Source organism: Mus caroli, unplaced genomic scaffold, assembly GCF_978045245.1.
Source record: "Mus caroli unplaced genomic scaffold, Mus_caroli_1 scaffold_14, whole genome shotgun sequence".
Classification (NCBI taxonomy): Eukaryota; Metazoa; Chordata; class Mammalia; order Rodentia; family Muridae; genus Mus; species Mus caroli.
The window spans coordinates 16,668,852-16,690,486 of NW_028227269.1; the positions used below are offsets into that span (position 1 = coordinate 16,668,852).

Here is a 21,635-nt window from a genome sequence, read left to right on the forward strand (position 1 = left end):
GTGCAAGTCAGATAATTCTACATCTTGTATCTCGGTGTTGGGTGCCATAACATTTTTACTGTGACTCCAGTCACAAGATTTCCTAAATTGCAATCTAGGTTTATGCTTCAATTCCTGAGGTGACTCTTCCAGCAGCTTAACCTCTGTGCTCACCACAGAAGGTTTTATCTCCTGCAACTGTGGCCCAGGGTTGAACCCTAAAGACAGTATACCTGTTTCCAGCCCAACTCAGAGGACTTCACATCTGGCAACTGTTGCTCTGAGTTGAATTCCATTGATTTCAGGTCTTGAAGCTTTGTACATAAATCTGATGACTTCATATGTTGCTCATGATTGAACACTGTTGATTTCATAATTTGAAGCTGTTGCTTTTGACTTAATTTCTGAGGTTTCCCATCTTGTTTCTGATTTCTGGCTTTGAGTCCAGAAGGTATCACATTATAAATTGGTGAGGTCAACCCTGCAGAATCCCACAACCTGCAAGTCTTCATTACTACCTCTTGTAGTAAGCCGGCCTACGGCCTACATGAACTGGGTATTTCTGGAAGGCAGGCTGGGGCTGAAAGAGACTTAGACTGCGAGAAAAGAATGATGAAGCCAAGACAAATTTTTCTGTTTAAGGCCCACGAGTTTAATAAGAGTGTGCTAATAAGGGGGAAGGCCCATGCCCCCCCCACACACACACACCAGTACATTCTTGGTGCCTGGAGCCATTCTGTCAACACTTGGTCCCCAGGCTGTTGCTTATTCAGGAATGTCTCAGGGAGATAGGTTCAGCCTCTCGGCAGGTAGCAGAAGAGCAGGGCAGTTGTCAATTCAAAAGGAGCCAGCCAAGTTGGAAAGCTGCACCGCAGGTGGCCCCACTCAGTGGCAACAAGGTCTGTACCAGCCTGCTTCAGGCTGGGGGAGGCTACAACCTCTTTTTCCTTCGTTGTTTGCAGATTTGTGGAATTGGCTTTCACATCTTCCAACTTTAATCCAGGGTTGAAAGTCTCAGGCTTTATTACCTTGAAGATGTAATTCTGGTGTTAGCTTAGTTTCCTGTCCTGTAACTCAGAGGGTACCTGGAACTGCAAAGGTTTCCCATCAAGTGCCTTAGAGAAAATCCATTTAAAAGATTCTACATCTTGCCCGAGTGGCTGATGACTACACAAGTGTCATGGGTTTCTCTTTTTGAATCGTGTCCCTTGAAATCCCTTCAGAACTTTTACACCCTGAAAGTGTGGGTCAGAATGGACCTCTGGAGATCTTCCATCTTGATGCTGATAGAACCTAGTGGGGAAACTCCCACTTGTATCCCGAGTCAATGTGCACCCAAAGAATCCTGAGAGACCGTCTTGATGCAAACACACGAGGGAGTTTAATGACGGAGCTCTGGACCGACACATATCTCACACAGGAGACAACAGATGTCGGCCTCGAGCTCCAAAGCTAGGGGTTTTTATAGAAAAGGGTCTGGGGCTGGGGAAGGAATTGCCGCGGTTTCACACGATTGGACAATTTAAACTTCAATAGAATAATTATACATCAGTAAAAGTGTACATGTAGATCGGGGCTTCAGGAAGTCAGAGGGCCAGGTGCTTATCTAGGTCAGTGGAACATCTGGTTAATATATGACTCTGAACTGAGTCAGGAGGTCAGCGGGCAGAGGGAGGTGCCGGGCCAGATGGTGTTGACTCAGCTATTCTATCTTTATGGTCAAGCTATTCTTAGGAATGCCTTAACAGCCGGCCTGCTAGGACATGCCTGGGCCTGTTCCTCTTTGTTTTCAGCCTCAAGCAGCCTTTCAGGATCACAAACAACTTTCTGGTACATTTTACATGATGTGTAGGTTCTAAAATTTCATCTTTATTTCAATGCTTTGTACCTAGGATTGACTTAGAATATTTCTTATTTTGCAATTGAAGGCCTGAGTTTAACTTTACAGTTTCTCCATGTTGGGGTTTGTCCCTGGTATTGACTCCACAGTCATACTTTGTAAATTTGGGCCTTGATTAAACACTATCTTGGAGCTTTCCCCCTTGAAACAACTCAGAACGCTTTTTATTTTGTGTCTGTGATCCAGAATCGAAGACCACTGATGTTACACCTTGAGAATTTATCTGTGTATTCACCTCAAAAAGTTCTATACTTGTCAAGTGTTGTTCCTTAGAGTCTACACTTGAAGTTTCATGCCTATTACCAGCTTGGGATATTACAAATCTTGTAAATTAAGTCCTGAATCCAGCCCTATAGATTGTGTGCCTAAAAACAACTTCCTTGGGGTGAACTCAGATTTCTCACCTTGTAATTTTGCACTAGTTTTGATTTCTACTGTTTTCATACCAAGAACATTCTTCTCTGTGATGACTTCAGATGGCATACCTTCTAAGTGTGTTCTAGGACTGAGGCTCATAGATTGGACATCTTGGACTTTTACACCCATGATCGTCCTCAAAGATTTCAGATCTGGTAACTCTAGGCAGGATTCACAGCCTTCCATCTTCATTTCTTGAGGCTTTGCCTTCAGAATTGAATCCTATTTTATATCTTGGGTCCAATGGCATGGGTGTAGAGTCTAGCTTGACCCTTCAAATTTTGGACCCCATGATTAAATTAGTAAATGGTTTACTTTTCAAGGGTAGCCTGGGACTTAAATTTCATATTTTGGAATTTTGTTTCAGGTGTCAAGTCAGAACATTTTGCACTTTGCCCCTGGGGCTCAGACTTCATCTTAGATTTCATACCTTGAGACTTTGTCTGAAGTGCCAACCTAGCGGATTTTTCACTTTTCAACCCTATAATTTTATTGTTATGTTACTGTGACCATTGACCTAATACTGAGATTTTGCTTCTGAAGATTGTGACACTTATTTAAACACTGAAGATGCCATGTCTTGAGGCTACTGTATTCCTGGGGATGACTTTAACTGTTTTGCTTCTTGTGACTGTATCCCATGGGTCAATTCAGGAGAGCTCCTGTCGTCTACATAGAACCTGGGTTTGAATGGCATTGATTTTATATTACCTTAGGTTGGGGTCACATTCTTTCAAACTTCTACAAGGCTGTTCAGATTTGTAATCAATGGTTTGGAACCTGTGAGGGAAGTATTCCTGGGCTGACTCAAAAGGTTCTTTACCTTCTGACTTGAGCCTTGTCAACAACTCCTCATATGTCTTCACATCCCTTTCTTGTACTGAGGGTTTTAACTCTTTGGATGTGATTCCTTGAGGTTGTAACCAAAGATTCTGTATACATTTATCTTGGAAGACAGATTTTGTATTTTCAAGCTGTGGTCCATGGCGTAATGGCACAGTTTCCACACACTGAGACTGTGGTTCTGATGATGATGCAAAGTTTCCCCCTTTTTATCACTCTGCTCCTGGTGACAACTGAAGGGTCTTCACACACTGTTCTTGTGGCCTGAAGTTAAAATCTCCAGATTTTTTTCCCTTGTAGTTTGGCCCTTGGGACACATCCAATTGCTTTTCAACTCCCAATTTTATGGAGGGTTTCTGTTCTATCCATTTGACGCCTTGAAATGGTGACCTATTTTTGGACCTATTATTACATATTTTAAGACTTTGTTTCAGGTGTCAAATTAGAACATTTTGTATTGGATCCTAACCTATTATTGGATCCTAAAAACTGCACACCAGGGAATTCCTGTTGTGGTATTCATTGAACAGATCTTACACTTTGAGCCTGTGGCTCTTTGTTTAACTCCTTGGTTGTGATGCCTTGAGGCTGTGGCTCTGAAGTCAAGTTAAAGGTTTTGGGTTCCTGCAACTCTATTGCTAATGGAGAGGTTTTTACTCCCTGTAACTGTCGCTCAATATGATACTTTTATTGTTCTGTGACTGTGACCCTTGGCCTAATACCGAGATTTTGCTTCTGAAGACTGTGACTCTTATTTAAACACTGAAGATGCGCCATGTCTTGAGGCTAATGTAGTCTTGGGGATGACTTTAAAGGTTTCACTTCTTGAGATTTTACCCCAGGGGTCAATTGAGGAAATCTCCTGTCTTCTTTGTCGAACCTGGGTTTGAATGTCATTGATTTTATATTACTGTTCATTAACCTTAAGATGGAGTCACATTCTTTTATACTTCTAATAGGCTTTTCAGACTTGTAATCAATGGTTTGGAACCCATGAGACAAGAATTTCAGGGCTAACTCAGAAGGTTCTTTACCTTCTGTCTTGTGCCTTGTCATCAACACTTCAGATGTCTTCACATCCCTTTCTTGTACTGAGGGTTTTAACTCTTTGGATGCGATTCCTTGAGGCTGTAACCCAAGATTTTGTGTACATTTATCTTGGAAGACAGATTTTGTATTTTCAAGCTGTGGTCCATGGTACAATGGCACAGTTTCCACACACTGAGACTGTGGTTCTAACCATGATGCAAAGTTTCCCCCTCTTTGTAGCTCTGGTCCTGGTGACAACTGGAAGCTCTTCACACACTCTTCTTGTGGTGTGAGGTTAAAATCCCCAGATTTTTTCCCTTATAGTTTTGGCCCTTGAGTCGCATCCGATGGCTTCCCACCTCCCAATTTTATGGAGGGTTTCTGTTCTGTCCATTTGACACCTTGAAATGGTGACCTACTATTGGATCCTAAAAACTTCACACCAAGAAACTCCTCTTGAGGTATCCACTGGACAGATCTTACACTTTGAGCCTGTGGCTCTGTTTAGCTCCTTGGTTGTGATACCTTGAGGCTGTGGCTCTGAAGTCAAGATAAAGGTTTTGGGTTCCTGCAACTCTATTGCTAATAAGAGGTTTTTACTCCCTGTAACTGTCACTCAAGATGAAATGCCACAGATTTTTCTCCTTGAATTTTTATCCTGGCAGTCAGCTCAGATGACCTTACACCTCTCCATAGCACAGGCTGCTTCAGTTCTGTAGGTCTGGCTTCTTGAGACTGTGACCTTGAGTTTGACCCTATACCTTTCTCACTTTGAAACTCAGATATTGGTATCCATTAGATAGTCGTGGTGTTTCCAAGTTGGGGTTCTGTATTTAGTGCCACAGTTTCCACACCTTGGAGCTGTGGGTCCAACATTGACCCCAAGGCTTTCTCTTAGTGCATCTGGGACCCTGGAGTCAACTGGCCAGGCTTCGTACATGGCACCTGTAGTTCATTTCGGAACTCTTCAGCTTTTACACTTTGAACAACCAGCTCAGTACCCAACTCAAATGACGTTGTACCTTTGAATTATACCTTAGAGTTGTTATCTGTGGGTTTCATATTTGCAGGTTTTGGTTCTTGATCTGACATTATTTTCAGATAAAAGCTGTTTTTTATGTTGGTCAAAAATCCCACCTTTCCACTCTAGTGACTTTACAGTTATCTGTTTATCCTGTCTAGACTCAAGAGTTAAGTTCATGAGTTCTGTACCTTGACACCCTTGTTCTGCTGAGGTGAAATCTACAAATTTTACTCCTTGGATCCCTTGTGTTTGGCTAGAGTTTCAGGTTTCAGACTTTGCTGTTTCAAACATAGGGTGATCACAGGTTTCCTATCTTGAATTTGTGGCTGTGAAGTTAGTTCCTTGAGTTTCATACCTTGCTGTTGAGGCCCTTGAAACACCTCCATAGACTTTGCTGGAAACAGCATCCTTGGTTCAAGTCACAGGACTCTCCTCTTGCTTATTTGGTTCAAGTTTCAAGTTCATGGCATTTACCTCTGGAACACGTGTACCACGGGCCAACCCCTTATTTTTCAAATCTTGAGTTCTTGAACCTGGAATCAACTTCACAGAGTTTATATCTCCTCTCAGGGAACTACTTGGGAGATGCTACAGTTGATTTTCTCCTCTTGAGACTTTCTTCTACAGTTAAGATCACAGATTTCCTATTTTCTACTTTTGGCTTTGAATGTAGTAAACTTGGTTTTAAATCCTTTAAGTTGGAGCCTGGAGGCAGCTCCTCAAGTTTCCTATCTCCTGCCTGCATCCCTGGGGTTGACAGCATAGATTTGACATGTTCCAGCTCTGACTTTGACTTTAACTTTGTAGATGTAATGCCTGCCAAATGTAGCCCTGGTATTAATTCTACAGATGTCAGAGCTTCTTGCTTTGAGACTGTGTTCTTCTCCACAGGTTTTATACATCCTAACAGTTGTCCTTTGATCAATTCAGAAGATGATCTGCCTTGGGACTGTGGTCTTCTGATCAGCTCAGAATGATCTACATTTCCTAAGTGTCTCCCAAGAGCCAATTTCATTGTTTCTGCCATTTGCACCTGTAGCTCAGATACCATTTTATAAGACCTTTTGTCTTCAAAGCTTGGTACCTGATCCGCTGTGACATATTTTACTTCTTAAAGTGGAGACTAATGTACTATAAATTCTGATTTCACCTCTTGCCTTTCTGGCTGTGTGGTCAACTAAAAACTTTTACACATTCTAAATGTGGTGCTGAGTTTAGCTCTGAAGTTTTCACACCTTGTGGTTGAGTTTCTGGTATTGCATCTAAAAAAATTGACACTTTGAAGCCATGGTGCTGAGTAAAATCTCACCTGCTTTGTATCTTGTAGCCCTGGAGTCATCTTTGATAATTTGGGATCATTCATCCCTAACTCTGGAGTCATAGAACTTGCACTAACAAACATCGATCCTGAGATTTGTTCCCCAAATTTGATCCCTTGAAGTTTTGGTCTTGAAGCCAGCTCAGAAACTTTGGTATCTTGTTCCTGAGGTCCTGTGTTGACCTCCTCAGATATCACACACGGATGCTGCAGTTCATAGGCTTGTGTTGCAAATTTCATGCTGTGAAACTCTGATCCTTGTGTAGGCAGAGCAAGCTTCCTATCTTCGAACTTTGGCTCTTGGCTTAGTGGCAAAAATGATTCTGGTATAAATCCCTGAGATGTCTTCTCTTGAAGTGGAAAACCTGGTATGAACTGTGCATATTTGAAACCATCTTGTTTAGGTTTTGGGATTGAATCAGAAAATCTCATGTCTTGCAAACATGGTCCTAGATTTACTTCAAAGGATTTCACTTGTTGTACCTTTGGCCTCGGAATAAAACCAGATGACCTGCTCTCTGGCACTGGGGAATATGATATTGCTTCATCAGATTTCAAATTATAATGTGGGGAGCCCAAGATAGAATTTGCTGGATTTTCCCTTAAAGAAGTAGTAATACCAGAAACTCAACCTCAAGGTGTGAAAACTTCAGAGCTAAACTCAGGGCCACATTTAGAATGTGTAAAAAAATATATATCAGTAGCCCTTGATATAACTTTAGAAATCTGACACTTTGCAGGTATGGCCCTGGAATCAATGGTGGTTTGACAACTGGCGGCTCTTGGCCCAGATTCAAATCCATGGATTTCACATTTGGAATCTGTGTTCCCTCAACCAACTCCTTTGGTGACAAACTCTGAAGCTCTGGCTCTGGTTTTGCCTTTTCAGGATCTACCACTCTTTTAGATGACTGTTGTACTAAATCCACAGATAACTCAGTTTGTAACTCTAGTCCTGTATCTATTTGCACAGACTTTACGTTGTGGAGCTCTCGCCCTGGGATCACATCTATAATATGTGGTGTGAGTCCTGTAGGTTCTACAACTAGTACAGATGGTTTCAGAGGCTAATTCTTCAAATTTCATTTTTTCTGCCAGTGACTCTGATTCCTCAATTTGCACTCTTGGTTCAACCCCTGAGATCCCATTTCTGAATATGTTTCTACAATGATCCCCTGGGTACCATCAACTTCAGGCAATGTCAATTTGGTGCTTGCTGTGCATTCATACAGAGTCATTTCTGATGGGTTAGTAACTTCTGAACATGGTTCTGGCGTCACATGAGTTCTGGGGCCACAAATTCAGAATATCTTTAATTTCAATTTGTAATTCTGGAGTTTCTTTCATGGCTTTCACAACTCGGGTCCTAGGTTCAAGAGTGTCTTGAAGTGGTGGTAAGCTCATCTCCATAGATTCTGAAGTTTGGCTCAGTGGTGCTGAAGTCACTCCTACTGATGACAACTCAGCAGATTCTTCCACCTGATGCCAAGTGTCAGAGGTCACCCTTGCCTCTGAGGCTTGCTGTTGTTCATTCAGCCCTTCAGGTTCTGGGAAAGAATAACTTGAGTTGAGGCTCACATCTGAAGATTTTACTGCATAACAGTGTGTGGTCAACTCACCAACTTTCATACTTTCCAACAGTGTCTCAGGAATTAAACTTCTATAGTCTACTAGTGGAATCTTCATATCTTCAAGCAGTGGTACATGGGCTATATTATCAGAGCTGGTGTTTTGGGAACATGGTTTTGGGGACAAGTTTGCAGATTTTATATCTTCAAGTGGCAGTCTTGGGGTCAAGCCACCATTTTTATATCTTCTGGTACCTCTTGTGGTAGGGCTGAATGAACACCTTCCATAACTCGAGACTGTGAACCAGGAATCAAATTTACTGATTCACTTTGTACCTGTGGATTTGGGGGCAACCCAGCCCATTGTACATTTTGGAGTTGTGGTTCAACTGTCAGTTGGCCAGACTTCATATCTTGAAGCTGTGACTCTGGGGCTGATGGGACAGGTTTCTCAGTTTGCAATTGTGATATGGAGGTTAATTCCTCAGACTGTATGCCCTGCTGATGTTGGTCTGGAGCCAGATCTATAGATACCACAGTTGGGCTCAGTGGTCCAGCTTTTATCTTATCTGGACTAAATCTTTGGATATGTCCACGGGTTTCGTACTTTGCAATCTTGGATCTGGAACTAGGTTCTTAGAGTTTACATTCTGTAACTCAGGGGTAAGTTCACTGACTCCATAACCTTAGGTTGTGGGGTTGTTTTCCCCCAAACACTCCACTTCTCAAAGTTTTAGAGTAGCTGGCACTACTTCAGATTCCGTAAGTTGATGCAATTGGGTCATCCCTATAGGTACTGTCCCTTGATCTGGTGCCCCTGGGGCTGTTGTCATAGATTCTGTTATTTGATGAGGTGATGGTGTCCTCTCTGTAGGATTCTTCGTTTGTGGCCAGGTATCAGAGGTCAACTCCATAGATTCTCTGTTTGTGATTTTATTTTGGACTCACCTCTAAACAGTCTAAGTATTGGTGCCATGGGGTGAACTCTGAAGAGTCCATGACCTGAGGGGGAAGTTTTGGAGTCAATGACACATTCTCTGTGTCTTGATGTGGTGTCATCCCTATGGAGTCTCTGACTTGAACCTGGGATGCAGAAGGCAACTCTGGAGATTCTTTGGCTTGAGCCACTGACTGTGCAGTCAAACCAGCTTGTAGTGCTGTGATCATTCCAGTGGGTGACCCCTGTGCCACTGAGTTTCCCTTTAGAGCATGTATGGATTTCTCTGATGCATCTGGAATCACCCTTGTTGAGTCCAGGATATTAGATGGTGGCTGTGGAGGTTGGAGAGAACTAGGAGTAAACCTGATCTGTTTCATGGTTTGATTCTGGGTCCAGGTTTAATGTTTCTGTGACTTTAGGCTGAGGCTTTGGATTCCTTTCCCCAGCTTTGAAGACTATATGCTGTGGCCCTAGACTCATCTTTGCTGGTTCTATAGCTTGATGCTTATGCAATGTATCTACCTCCACTGATACCATGACTTGGTATTGTGGCTTTGGGGCTATCCCTGTTGATTCTATGACATGAACATAATTCATTGATCAGCCCCCTAGAATTCACGATGTGAAACAATGCTACAGGAGTTACTTTTGAGATATTTGTGATTTGATTTGGTCTTGAGGTCATAATCTTTGATTCCCTTGTGTGGTGCTACTTTTATTAATTCAATTACTGGATTTGATGACTCGTGGGGGGCGAGGGGTATACTCACTGATTCAGCTTGGTTTGATGGCTGTGATAAATTAGTCTTCTCTTTTGTTTTCCCCACAGAATTTGTCACATCTAAATGTGAATCTGGGATCATTCCCATTGAATTTATAACCTGAAGCAATGCCATTGAAGTGACCTTTATGCTGTCTGTGGCTGAACATGGTGTCTTGGGTGTCAGCTCCACATTAGTTCCTTGTGCCTTATGTGACTTTATACTTTCTTCTGGAAGACCTATGACCCTCTGTTCTATATTCAGCTCTTACACGTGCTTTGGATCCTTTCTCAGTAAAGTGGTTTCTTCCTGAATTGCATTAAATTCTACATTTCTGGAAGATGGTGTGTCCATTTATATAAGTAAAGGATTGTATCTAATGATTTGGTGGTCATTCTCAGATTCTAACTGCTTGTTGGAGGTAAGTGACCATGACATTCTGGTTTCTGTCCTATTTACTTCAGAATTGGCCCCGATGCTCACATGGGGATGAATTGATGGAACATCTGAAGATCTGTTGGTTCTTGGCTCAGTGCTCTGAGGGATGAGTGTAGGTACCTGAGTGTGGAAGATCTCTTGTTTAGGAACTCCTTGTACATCCATCCAATGATTGTTTTCCATGACTTCTTCTCAGGCAGAGGTACCACTTGTTTCTGCAGAGTAGAAACCTTCTGAGACATATGGCCCTCCAGCTGTCTTCTGACTAACGGACAGAGCTGGAGAGTAGCCCAGGCAATGGGTCCCAGACTCTCATTCAAAACAGAATTTGACCCATGATCTGACAGAAAATGATTCTTTCCCTTATCTTTTGTTATTTCATGTTTGCAAGTATCTAGGGGTTGTAAAATAGAGCTAATAAAAGAGCTATGAGCTTCTAATGGAGGAAGGACTGCAAAATTCTGGAAAAGATCTGACTTCTCAGTGTCTGTCAACTATAAGGTAAGGCAGTGGTATGCTTTGGCTCCTGGACTTGGCCAATTCCTTTTCTGGGGAATCAGGGACAATATTGCTCTGGATTTGCCAAGTTGTTCTTTCAGGAAAGATTGGAAGATAAGACAGGATCAAGCTATTGTTGGAGAATTCAGAGGATATGCTGTAGTCAGTAGAACAGTAGTCATTTTCACATTAACAGCAATGTAGGACACTCTCCTGAGCCACAGTGTCAGAAATGGAGGAAGAAGATGTATCACGGGATTCTGGTAAATCCAGTTCCATACATGTCAAGCTACAAACAAAGAGAATATTTTTTCACTTTCTTTGAAATCAGTAGTGGGAAAATTAGGACAAAGAAAGAGAGTGGTCATTTCTAGTCCAAAATATTTTTGGTCCAGGGAGGTGAGGGTGGAAAGGGGAGCCATTCACAAGCATCAGTTACTTCTGTAAATAATCCCTCTACCAGGAGCAAGAGAGATGAGCCAGTGAAGTGCACAGCACACATGATAATAAAAGCACATGGTGACCCAGTGCTAGACAAGCACATCCCTGGTGCTCACTGGCCAGTCAAGGCTAATTAGTGAGCCCCACTGAGAGACTTTATTTCAAAAGCAAGATGGATAGATCAAAGGAATGACACCTAAGTTTTACACACACACACACACACACACACACACACACACACACACACAGAGTTCCCATTAAACTTGACATTAAGCTGTGTTCTGTTCAAACCCTAAGATCTGTATGTTACAAAGTTGTCTGCTGTGGCTTGCCCTCTGACCTCTGAAAACATGTGGCATACATGTGCACACATGTACAAAAAAGAAAAGTTAAAAATAAATAAATGTAGTTTTAATTGAAAAAAAAAAAAAAAAAGAAACCAACCTCACTGCTTTGGGGATTAGAAAGAAGGGTCAGTAGTTAAGAGCAGTGACTGTTCTTCCAGAGGTTTGATTCTCAGCACCCACATGGTGGTTGACAAACATCAGGAACTCCAGTACCAGGGGATCATATACCCTATTCTGGCCTGTGAGAGAACCAGGCATGCATGTGGTGCACAGACATACGTGCATGCAAACACTCTTACACATAAAATATAAATAAATCTCAAAAAATAGTTCTTTACAACTTAGAGTTTTGACTTTTCCCTCCCCCTGTTACTCTTCTTCCTTCCTTTCTTTTATTTTAAATATTTCTCTACCCCTTACCCAGAAACTCTGTTTCCTGACCTTGCAGTTTCCAGATGTTGGAAGATCTTTGGAAAGCTCTTGTCTATTGAGCATAATATATAGCCCTGGGTCCAGCCCATAGGAAGTCCTGAAATACTGGACACAGCAGGGTAGGTCAGTGGAACTGAAGTGAAATCAAAGAACCAGTAAGCTAACCTAATAGAAAGTTTATTTAGAAATGAGACCATTGTCTCATAGTGAATGAAGTAAAACTACCAGGTATTTTATACTTCTAGCACTTACAATTAAGGTGATGTCTTAGTTAGGGTTTCTATTGTCGTGATGAAACACCATGACCATTATCTGCTTGCAGGTAAAGGGTTTGTTTCGCCTTCCAATTTTCAAGTCATACTCCATTGCTGAGAGAATTCAGGGTAGGAACTCAGGGCAGGATCCATGAGGCAGGAGCTAACACACAGGCTCTACTTACTGGTTAGCTTTCATAGCTTGCTCACCCTGCCTTCTTATGTCACCTGTGACCACCAGCCTGGGGTGGCATCACCCACAGTGAGCTGGATGTTCCCACATCAACCATTAACTAAGGAAATGCATCACAGGCTTGCCCACAGGGCATCCTGGAAGGGGCAATTGAGGATTCCTCTTCCAAAATAACACTAGCTTGTATCAAGTTGACATGAAACTGTCAGTAGGAGAGTCTGAATACAGACTCTGCTTACCTTGTCAGAACACTTTCCATAAGTTTCATCCTGGAGTCATCCAGTTGTGAAACTGGTAATAGAAGTAAAGAAACTAGCCGGGCATGGTGGCACACGCCTTTAATCCCAGCACTCGGGAGGCAGAGGCAGGCGGATTTCTGAGTTCGAGGCCAGCCTGGTCTACAAAGTGAGTTCCAGGACAGCCAGAGCTATACAGAGAAACCCTGTCTCGAAAAACCAAAAAAAAAAAAAAAAAAAGAAGAAGAAGAAGTAAAGAAACTATTTAGCATAGTAACTACTGATATCATCCAACAGAACTCCCTTCATGTAACAACCATGAGGGCAAAAATGGAGTCATGTTAGCCAAGTAGCTAATTAGTGGCACAGCACAGCTATCAACATATTAAAAGTTAAATGCTCTCTGCTGTCCTCATCATTGACCAGAGTGCCTGTGGGAAGCCACATGTGCTGTTGCAGAGTGGCACAGGCTTCTGCTGGCCACCACGCATACATAGGCAGGAAAGTTTTTTGCCAAGATGAGGTTTTGAGAATTGACCAAAATTGACCAATCAGAAGAGAGAGAAATTGACCAATCAGAAGAGAGAGAAATTGACCAATCAGAAGAGAGAGAAAGTAACCAATCAGATAAGAGAGAAAGTAACCAATCAGATGTAGGAATGCAAATGAGGTAGTAAGCATCAACCAAGCAAAACACAATCCGGGTGTGAGACACGCCTCTCCTAGGCCTATATAAAGCAGCACCAGGGCTGGGCTCAGGGTCTTTTCGCCTCTACAATCAAGCTCTCCCAATAAATGTGTGCAGAAGGATCCTGTTGCAGCGTTCTTGCTGGTCGAGTCGGATGCGCGCAAGAAGTGCCCCCATTAAAAGCATGGGAATGGGAACGTAGCAGTGGGAGACACAGAGATCCTGATATATCTTTTCCTGTAAAGATTTCTACCCTTGATCCATAGTAGAAGAATAAAGGTAACAGACCGCCCTTGTCAAACTCTTGGTAGCTATTATTTGTCCATTCTCCTGACCCACCTAGTTTCTTTTCCATATTTTGGGCTCTCCATGAAAACATATGGGATACAGAAGTTCAGGAAAAGGGACCTTGGAGGAGTTATGGGGCTGTTTGCATGACTTTGAAAGTGAAGATGTTAGAAAGATGGTTCTACTCTAGCCACACCTTCTTTTTCAACTTTCTTCCACATGCTGTCAAAGACCAGAGTCTTAAAGCAGAAAGATATACAGCTGATCTGTCATCAATCTTCAGCTAACAATAAGCGACAGAGTCATTCTGTTAGTTTTTCAATCTGTTCAACCTAGAGAAACATACACAAAAGATCTCCCATGCTCATGGATTAGCAGGATTAATATAGTAAAAAATAGCTGTCTTGCCGAAAGCAATCTACAGATCCAATGCAATCTCCATCAAAATTCCAACTCAATTCTTCATAGAGTTAGAAAGGGCAATTTGCAAATTCATCTGGAACAAAAAAAAAAAAAACCTAGGATAGCAAAAACTATTCTCAACAATAAAAGAACCTCTGGTGGAGTCACCATGCCTGACCTCAAGCTGTACTACAGAGCAATTGTGATAAAAACTGCATGATACTGGTACAGCAACAGACAGGTGGATCAGTGGAATAGAATGGAAGACCCAGAAATGAAACCACACACCTATGGTCACTTGATCTTTGACAAAGGAGCTAAAACCATCCAGTGGAAAAAAGACAGCATTTTCAACAAATGGTGTTGGCACAACTGGCAGTTATCATAAAGAAGAATGTGAATTGATCCATTGTTATCTCCTGCTACAAAGCTCAAGTCTAAGTGGATCAAAGATATCCACAAAAAAACTGAGACACTGAAATGTATAGAGGAGAATGTGAGGGAAAGCCTCGAAGCTATGGGTACAGGGAAAAAATTCCTGAACAGAACAGCAATGGCTTGTTCTATAAGATCAAGAATCGACAAATGGGACCTCATAAAATTGCAAAGCTTTTGTAAGACAAAAGACACTGTCAATAAGACAAAAAGGCCACCAACAGATTGGGAAAGGATCTTTACCAATCCTAAATCAGATATAGAGAACTAATATCCAATATATACAAAAGAAGCTGGACTCCAGAAAATCAAATAACCCTATTTTAAAAATGGGCTACAGGGCTAAACAAAGAATTCTCAATTGAGGAATAGTGAATGGCTGAGAAGCACCTGAAAAAAATGTTCAACATCCTTAATCATCAGGGAAACGCAAGTCAAAACAACCCTGAGATTCCACCTTTTACCAGTCAGAATGGCTAAGATAAAAAATTCAGATGACAGCAGAAGCTGGCAAGGATGTGGAGAAAGAGGAACACTCCTCCATTGCTGGTGGGATTGCAAGCTGGTACAACCACTCTGGAAATCAGTTTAGCAGTTCCTTAGAAAATTGGACATAGTACTACTAGAAGATCCAGCAATACCTCTCCTGGACATATACCCAGAAGATGTTCCAACTTGTAATAAGGACACATGCTGCACTATGTTCATAGCAGCCTTATTTATAATAGCCAGAAGCTGGAAAGAACCCAGATGTCCCTCAACAGAAGAAAGGATACAGAAAATGTGGTATATTTACACAATGGAGTACTACTCAGCTATTAAAAACAATGAATTCATGAAATTCTTAGGCAAATAGATGCACCTGGAGGATATCATCCTGAGTGAGGTAACCCAATCACAAAAGAACACACATGATATGCACTCACTGATAAGTGGATATTATCCCAGAAGCTTTGAATACCCAAGATACAATTCACAAACCACATGAAACTCAAGAAGAAGGAAGACCAAAGTGTGGATACTTCGTTACTTCTTAGAATGTGAACAAAATACCCATGGAATGAGTTGTAGAGACAAAGTTTGGAGCAGAGCCTGAAGGAACGACTATTCAGAACGACTGCCCCACTTGGGGATCAATCCCATATACCACTACCAAACCCAGTCACTAGGCAGATGCCAACAAGAGCCTGCTGACAGGCGCATGATATAGCTGTCTCCTGTGAGGCCCTGCCAGTGGCTGGCAAATACAGAAGTGGATGCTCACAGTCATCTATTGGATGGAGTACAAGGTCCCCCATGAAGGAGCCAGAGAAATACCCAGGGAGCTGAAGGGGACTGAAACCCCATAGGATGAACATCAACATGAACTAACCAGTACCCCCCAGAGCTCCTTGGAATAGAAAACACATGGTGGAACTTGTGGATCTAGCTATATTTATAGCAGTCGATGGCCTAGTCGGTCATCAATGGGAGGAGAGGCCCTTGGTCCTGTGAAGGCTCTAGGCCTCAGTATAGGGGAATGCCAGGACCAGGAATGGGAGTGGGTGGTTTGGGGAGCGGGGTGGGGGGGAGGGAAAAAGGAATTTTTGGAGGGGAAACTAGGAAAGGGGATAACATTTGAAATATAAATAAAAAAATATCGAATAAAAAAATAAACAAGAAAGTTAAGTTTATATTGTAGATTGGAGATTTTATTGACAGTATATCTCATCTTACACATGGGATATTAATATGTTTTATATCAGGTATCAACTCAGCTGTCTTCTATAACCATATCATTAGTTACTAATTTTTTTGTTTTTTAATAATTTATTAAATATAGTAAGGAACCAGCAAGATGGATATGTAGGCAAAAGTGCTTGACAACAAGCCCAAGGACCTGGGGTCCATCTTGGGAGCTCTGGCAGTAAAAGAAGAGAAGCAATTTTCACAAGTTCTCCCACATACCTCCACATGCGCACCATGGCATTTGCACATACACACACACACACACACACACACACACACATGTTATTATGTGTTTTTTTAAAACTAAGTTCTAAATTGCTATGTGGTATACTCAGAGTAAACATAAATATGAATACTGTACTCTAGAGACATGCATTAATAAGGAAACCAGCCACCTAAACAAATAAGAGATCATGTGGGAACCAGCAAAATGACTCAGTAGGTACAGGTGCCTGTTGCCAAGCCTTGAAACCTACTTTTAACTCCTATGACCTTCAAGGTAGATGGAAAGAACTGACTCTTGCAGGTTGTCTTCTACTTCTCTATGCCCCATGACACTTGTACACATGTATGCGCACACACATGCACATACACAGGTAATCTTTTTAAAATATGGTAAATGTAATAAAAATGCATCAGTGAACACAGAACACTTTTTACTCCACAAATTTCTATTTGTGATAGAACTCAGAGAGTCAGCTGATTTCTGGGTGAAAATGAACATTATAAGCAAGTAAGACATCACTGAAAATGGCATAATATAATTTTTGTTGTGGGGCATTCACCAGAGAAGACTGGATGGATATGGCTTTAAGCCAACTGAAAGTCTTTATTAGCCACCTGGCAACTACAATGGATGTTCTGGATCCCAGTGTAGCCTCAAACCTTTTTCAGGGTGGCCTTTCCAGGACAAAAACCATGTTCTGGGTTGACATACTTCAGTTAACAAGAACATGGGTTAGAGAGATGGCTCAGCGGTTAAGAGCACTGACTGCCCTTCCGAAGGTCCTGAGTTCAAATCCCAGCAACCACATGGTGGCTTACAACCATCTGTAATGAGATCTGATGCCCTCTTCCAGTATGTCTGAAGACAGCTACAGTGTACTTACATATAACAATAAATAAATCTTTAAAAAAAAGTTTAAAAAACAAAACAAAACAGAACAATTAGCCAGAAGCAGGAGCCAAAAAACGAGGCTAGTACATTTTGAGACTCCCAGAACTATGGACTTTGATGGATTAGGCCGTTGTTTTAGTTTTTGGCAGGCTGGTGCTGTCTATGTGGTGAGTTTTATGACCCAAATGGCACTTCATGGAGTGAGTTGTGCTAAGGTCTGGAGCCCTGCTACAATTTTCAGGTGCAGTTTTGCTGAGCTGTAGGAGATGGGGCTGAGAAGGTGAGAAGCAGGGGAAGCTTGGTGGTAGGAGTTCAATTCTATTCTGTTTTTTTGTTTGTTTGTTTGTTTTTGTTTTTTTGTTTTTTGTTTTTCGAGACAGGGTTTCTCTGTATAGCCCTGGCTGCTCTGGAACTCACTTTGTAGACCAGGCTGGCCTCGAACTCAGAAATCCGCCTGCCTCTGCCTCCTGAGTGCTGGGATTAAAGGCGTGCACCACCATGCCTGGCTCAATTCTATTCTGTAATGTCTTCCTAGAAAGTAGTAAATTTATGGGACTTTGCAGCAATGCCCTCATTTAGTTTATCAGTATTAGTGACATTTGTCACCACTATAATAAAGCAAATGTGCACTCCTTCCTTTTGCATCAGAGCATCAATGTCTAAAGAGCCTAGACGACAATTCTAAAGCATTTGGTATGTCCATGATTTAGTAACACAGTTTACCACAGAGCCAAATATACATCTAGTGGTGGTTTTGATAGGTTTTAACTTATTTTATGATTGCTTAATGATGCATTATTTAATAATCTATGTTCATGATGGGACCATTAAGTAAAGATACAAAGCAAAAGAAAACTGGCATTGAAATCTCAGTTAATAGTCTACCAATGATCCTTCTGCATATGTATCTACATCTGACCTACAAATATCACAGACCTAAGTAATCTGCAAACACCCACATGGTGAAATAACTACAGATACTGGAGAGAACACAGCATGTTCTTAAGATGTAGAGTTTATCCTCTGTGAAAAGAAAGTTAAAACAAAAGCTAAGCTTTTCAAAATGGAGCTCAGGAAACTACTGATGGAACCTCTTCTTGTCCCGTGCTGCTGCTTAGGGAGCTTGGTCACCTTCTCCCTATACTGTGGACATCAGAAACATACATAAGTACAAACCAGATGACTAGAGACCTGGGACACATATCCGTAGGTATCTGGCTCCTGTTTTATGGACATTTACTAGGTGTGTAGATGCTTTTGTTTTGTCTTCTATTGGTCACATGGATCCTGTTTGTCCCCATAATTCCACAGCCAGAACTGCTTGCCCATAGAAACCCCCACTTTTCCCTGTTTTCTTTACAACATTGACTCAAAGGCTCCTGAATCTATGTTTCCTGAGTTGCTTTGTATAGGATCTCAAAGACATCCTTTTACTTTTACAAGGTTCTGGTTGAATTGATTAGTATAAGACACACACACATACACACACATACACACACATACACACACATACAGAGAGAGACAGAGACAGAGACAGAGACAGAGACAGAGACAGAGACAGAGACAGAGACAGAGACAGAGACAGAGAAAGAGACTCCCTACAGGAAAATCACTAAAAAGCAACAGTAAAAACTCAGAGGTTAGTTTGAAGTCCTAACTCACTTCACTGTCAGACTGTTAAAAAAAAAAAATGGGTTGGTAACAGTGTTGGGACAAAGAAATGTCCCTTTTAAAGACCTCATTAAAAAAAGAGAATCAAGATTCTTAGAGTGACACATGCTCAGAGGACACAGGGTGAGGAGATGCTGATTCACAAATAAAATTAGTCATTAGGTTCCTGATTGCTACAGATCAGTACAGTTAGTTCCAAAGACCACATGTGTCACAACATAGTCCTTCTACATCAGTGGTTCTGAATCTGTGTGTCATGACTCTCTTGGGGATTGAAGGCCCATTTCACCGGGGTCACCTAAGACCATCAGAAAACAGGTTTTGTTTACATTATGATGAGAAATAATTTTACGGTTGGGGTCACCACAGCATGAATAACTGGATTAAAGGCTTGCAGTATTGGAAGGTTGAGAACCACTGTTCTTCATGAATTGCATGTTTGTTGTATGCCTCAGTATGAACACAGATTCTACAAGTTTATCTTTGTATCTAAAGCTGCTACCTTAGAGTCAAGATGCTCCCAACAGAATATGTGCCTAGTGACAGCCCTTCAACCAATAGACTGATGCAAACCCATGCTTCAGATGCATGAATTTTGAATCCAAATAGCCCACATAAATTTCTCATTCTTTTAAAAACATATACTCTTTTTTTAATTTTTTTTATTTTTTTTTTATTTTTTTTTAAAGTTTCCATTTATTTTTATTTTATGTTCATGGGTGTTTTCCTTGCATGTATGCCTCTGTGAAGGAATTGAATTCCTTGACATCCACACATCCTCTTTGGGCCTTCCTTATTTCTTAGTTTCCTTAGATCTGTAGATTGTAGCATGGTTATCTTGCACTTTATACCTAATGTCCACTTATTTTTTTAAAGATTTATTTATTTATTTTATGTATATGAATACATGTACAGATGGTTGTGAGCCTTCATATGGTTGTTGGGAATTGAATTTTTAGGACCTCTGCTCTGCTCTTCTCTGGTCGCCCTACTCATTCAGGTCAACTCCGCTTGCTCAGGCCCAAAGATTTATTTATTATTATACATAAATACACTGTAGCTGTCTTCATACGCACCAGAAGAGGGCGTCAGATCTCATTACGGGTGGTTGTGAGCCACCATGTGGTTGCTGGGATTTGAACTCAGGACCTTCGGAAAAGCAGTCAGTGCTCTTACCTGCTGAGCCATCTCTCCAGCCCTAATGTCCACTTATAAGTGAGTACATACCATATGTGTCTTTCTAGGTCTGGGTTACCTCACTCAGAATGATACTTTCTAGATCTATCCATTTACCTGAAAATGTTATGATGCCCTTGTTTTTCATAGCTGAATAGTATCATACTGTGTAGATAAACTACATTTTCTTTATCCATTCTTAAATTGAAGGACATCTAGATTGTTTACAGTTTCTGGGTATTTACTGCTATGAGCATCGTTAAGCAAGTATCTTTGTGGTATATAGTGATGCATCTTTTGAGTATATGCCTAGGAGTAGTATAGCTGAGTCTTGGGGTAGAACTGTTTCCAGTTTTTTGAGAAACCACAAAATTAATTTCCAAAGTGGTTATACAAGTTTGCACCTCCACCAGCTCCAGACCCTCGCCAGCATGTGCTGTTGATTTAGATTTTGACCTTAGCCATTGTAATGGGTGTAAGATGGAATCTCAGAGTCACCTTGATTTATATTTCCCTGATGACTAAATACATTAAGCATTTCTTTAAGTGTTTCTCATCCATTTGAGATTCCTCTGTGGAGATTTCTCTGTTTAGCTCTGCATCCCATTTTTAAACTATGCTTTTAGCTTGTTGGTGTCTAATTTCTTGAGTTCTCTATATAATTTAGATATTGTCTGTTGTCAGATGTTGGGTTGCTGAAGATCTTTTCTCAAACTATAGGCTGCTGTTTTGTCCTATTGATGGTGTATTTAACCTTTCAAAAGCTTTTCAGTTTCATGAGGCCCAACATTTTAATTTTTGATCTTAGTTTCAGAATGTTCTGTTCAAGAATTTGTCTCCGGTGAGAATATGTTCAAGGCAGTTCTCCAATTTCTCTTCTGTTAGATTCAGTGTATCTCGTTTTCTGATCATTTTTACCATACTGTTGGGCAGAATGATAGATGTGGGCTTATTTGCATTCTTCTAAATGCAGCTATCCACCAGCAGCATTTGTTGAAGTTACTTTCACTTTTGTATTGTATGGTTTGGGCTTCCTTGTCAAATACAAAGTGTCCATAGGTGTGTGGGTTTATTTCTGGGTCTTCAATTATATTCCATTGATCAAACTGTCTTTTTTGTGCCAATAACATGTGTTTTTTATTACCATTGCTCTATAGTATAGCTTGAAATCATAGATGGTCCTCCAAAAGTGCTTTTCTTGTTCAGTATTGCATTAGCTATCCTGCATTTTTATTTTTTTCCATATGAAGTAAAGAATTGCTCTTTCAAGGTCTGTAAAGAATTGTGGTGGAATTTTAATAAGAATTATATTGAACCTATAGCTTTCTTTTGGTAAAATGGCCATTTTTACTATGTTAATCCTACTGGTTCATGAGCATGGGAGATCTTTCCACCTACAAAACCTTCAAACCCAAGTTTTTTCTGCATACAAGATAAACAGGGATAAAAATTAAGCCAAGACTGAGGGAATAGCCAACCAAGTACTGTCCAAACTTGAGATCCATCCCCGGG

At 41.1% G+C, this 21,635-nt stretch overlaps 1 protein-coding gene and 2 pseudogenes across 1 annotated transcript in view; all 3 read right to left on the reverse strand.

The window, feature by feature from the left end:
- Positions 1 to 1,853: 1,853 nt before the first annotated feature.
- LOC147001128 (uncharacterized) lies at positions 1,854 to 3,348 on the reverse strand (annotated as a pseudogene).
- Positions 3,349 to 5,883: 2,535 nt separating this feature from the next.
- LOC147001129 (TATA box-binding protein-associated factor RNA polymerase I subunit B-like) overlaps positions 5,884 to 21,635 on the reverse strand; it is a 39,296-nt gene continuing 23,544 nt past the window's right edge. The window contains exon 6 of the mRNA XM_085830221.1: positions 5,884 to 11,004. Coding sequence (XP_085686347.1) covers positions 10,966 to 11,004 — 39 coding nt within the window. The 3' untranslated portion in view covers positions 5,884 to 10,965. The remainder of the gene's footprint in view (positions 11,005 to 21,635) is intronic.
- On the reverse strand, positions 5,886 to 8,196 carry LOC147001130 (uncharacterized; annotated as a pseudogene).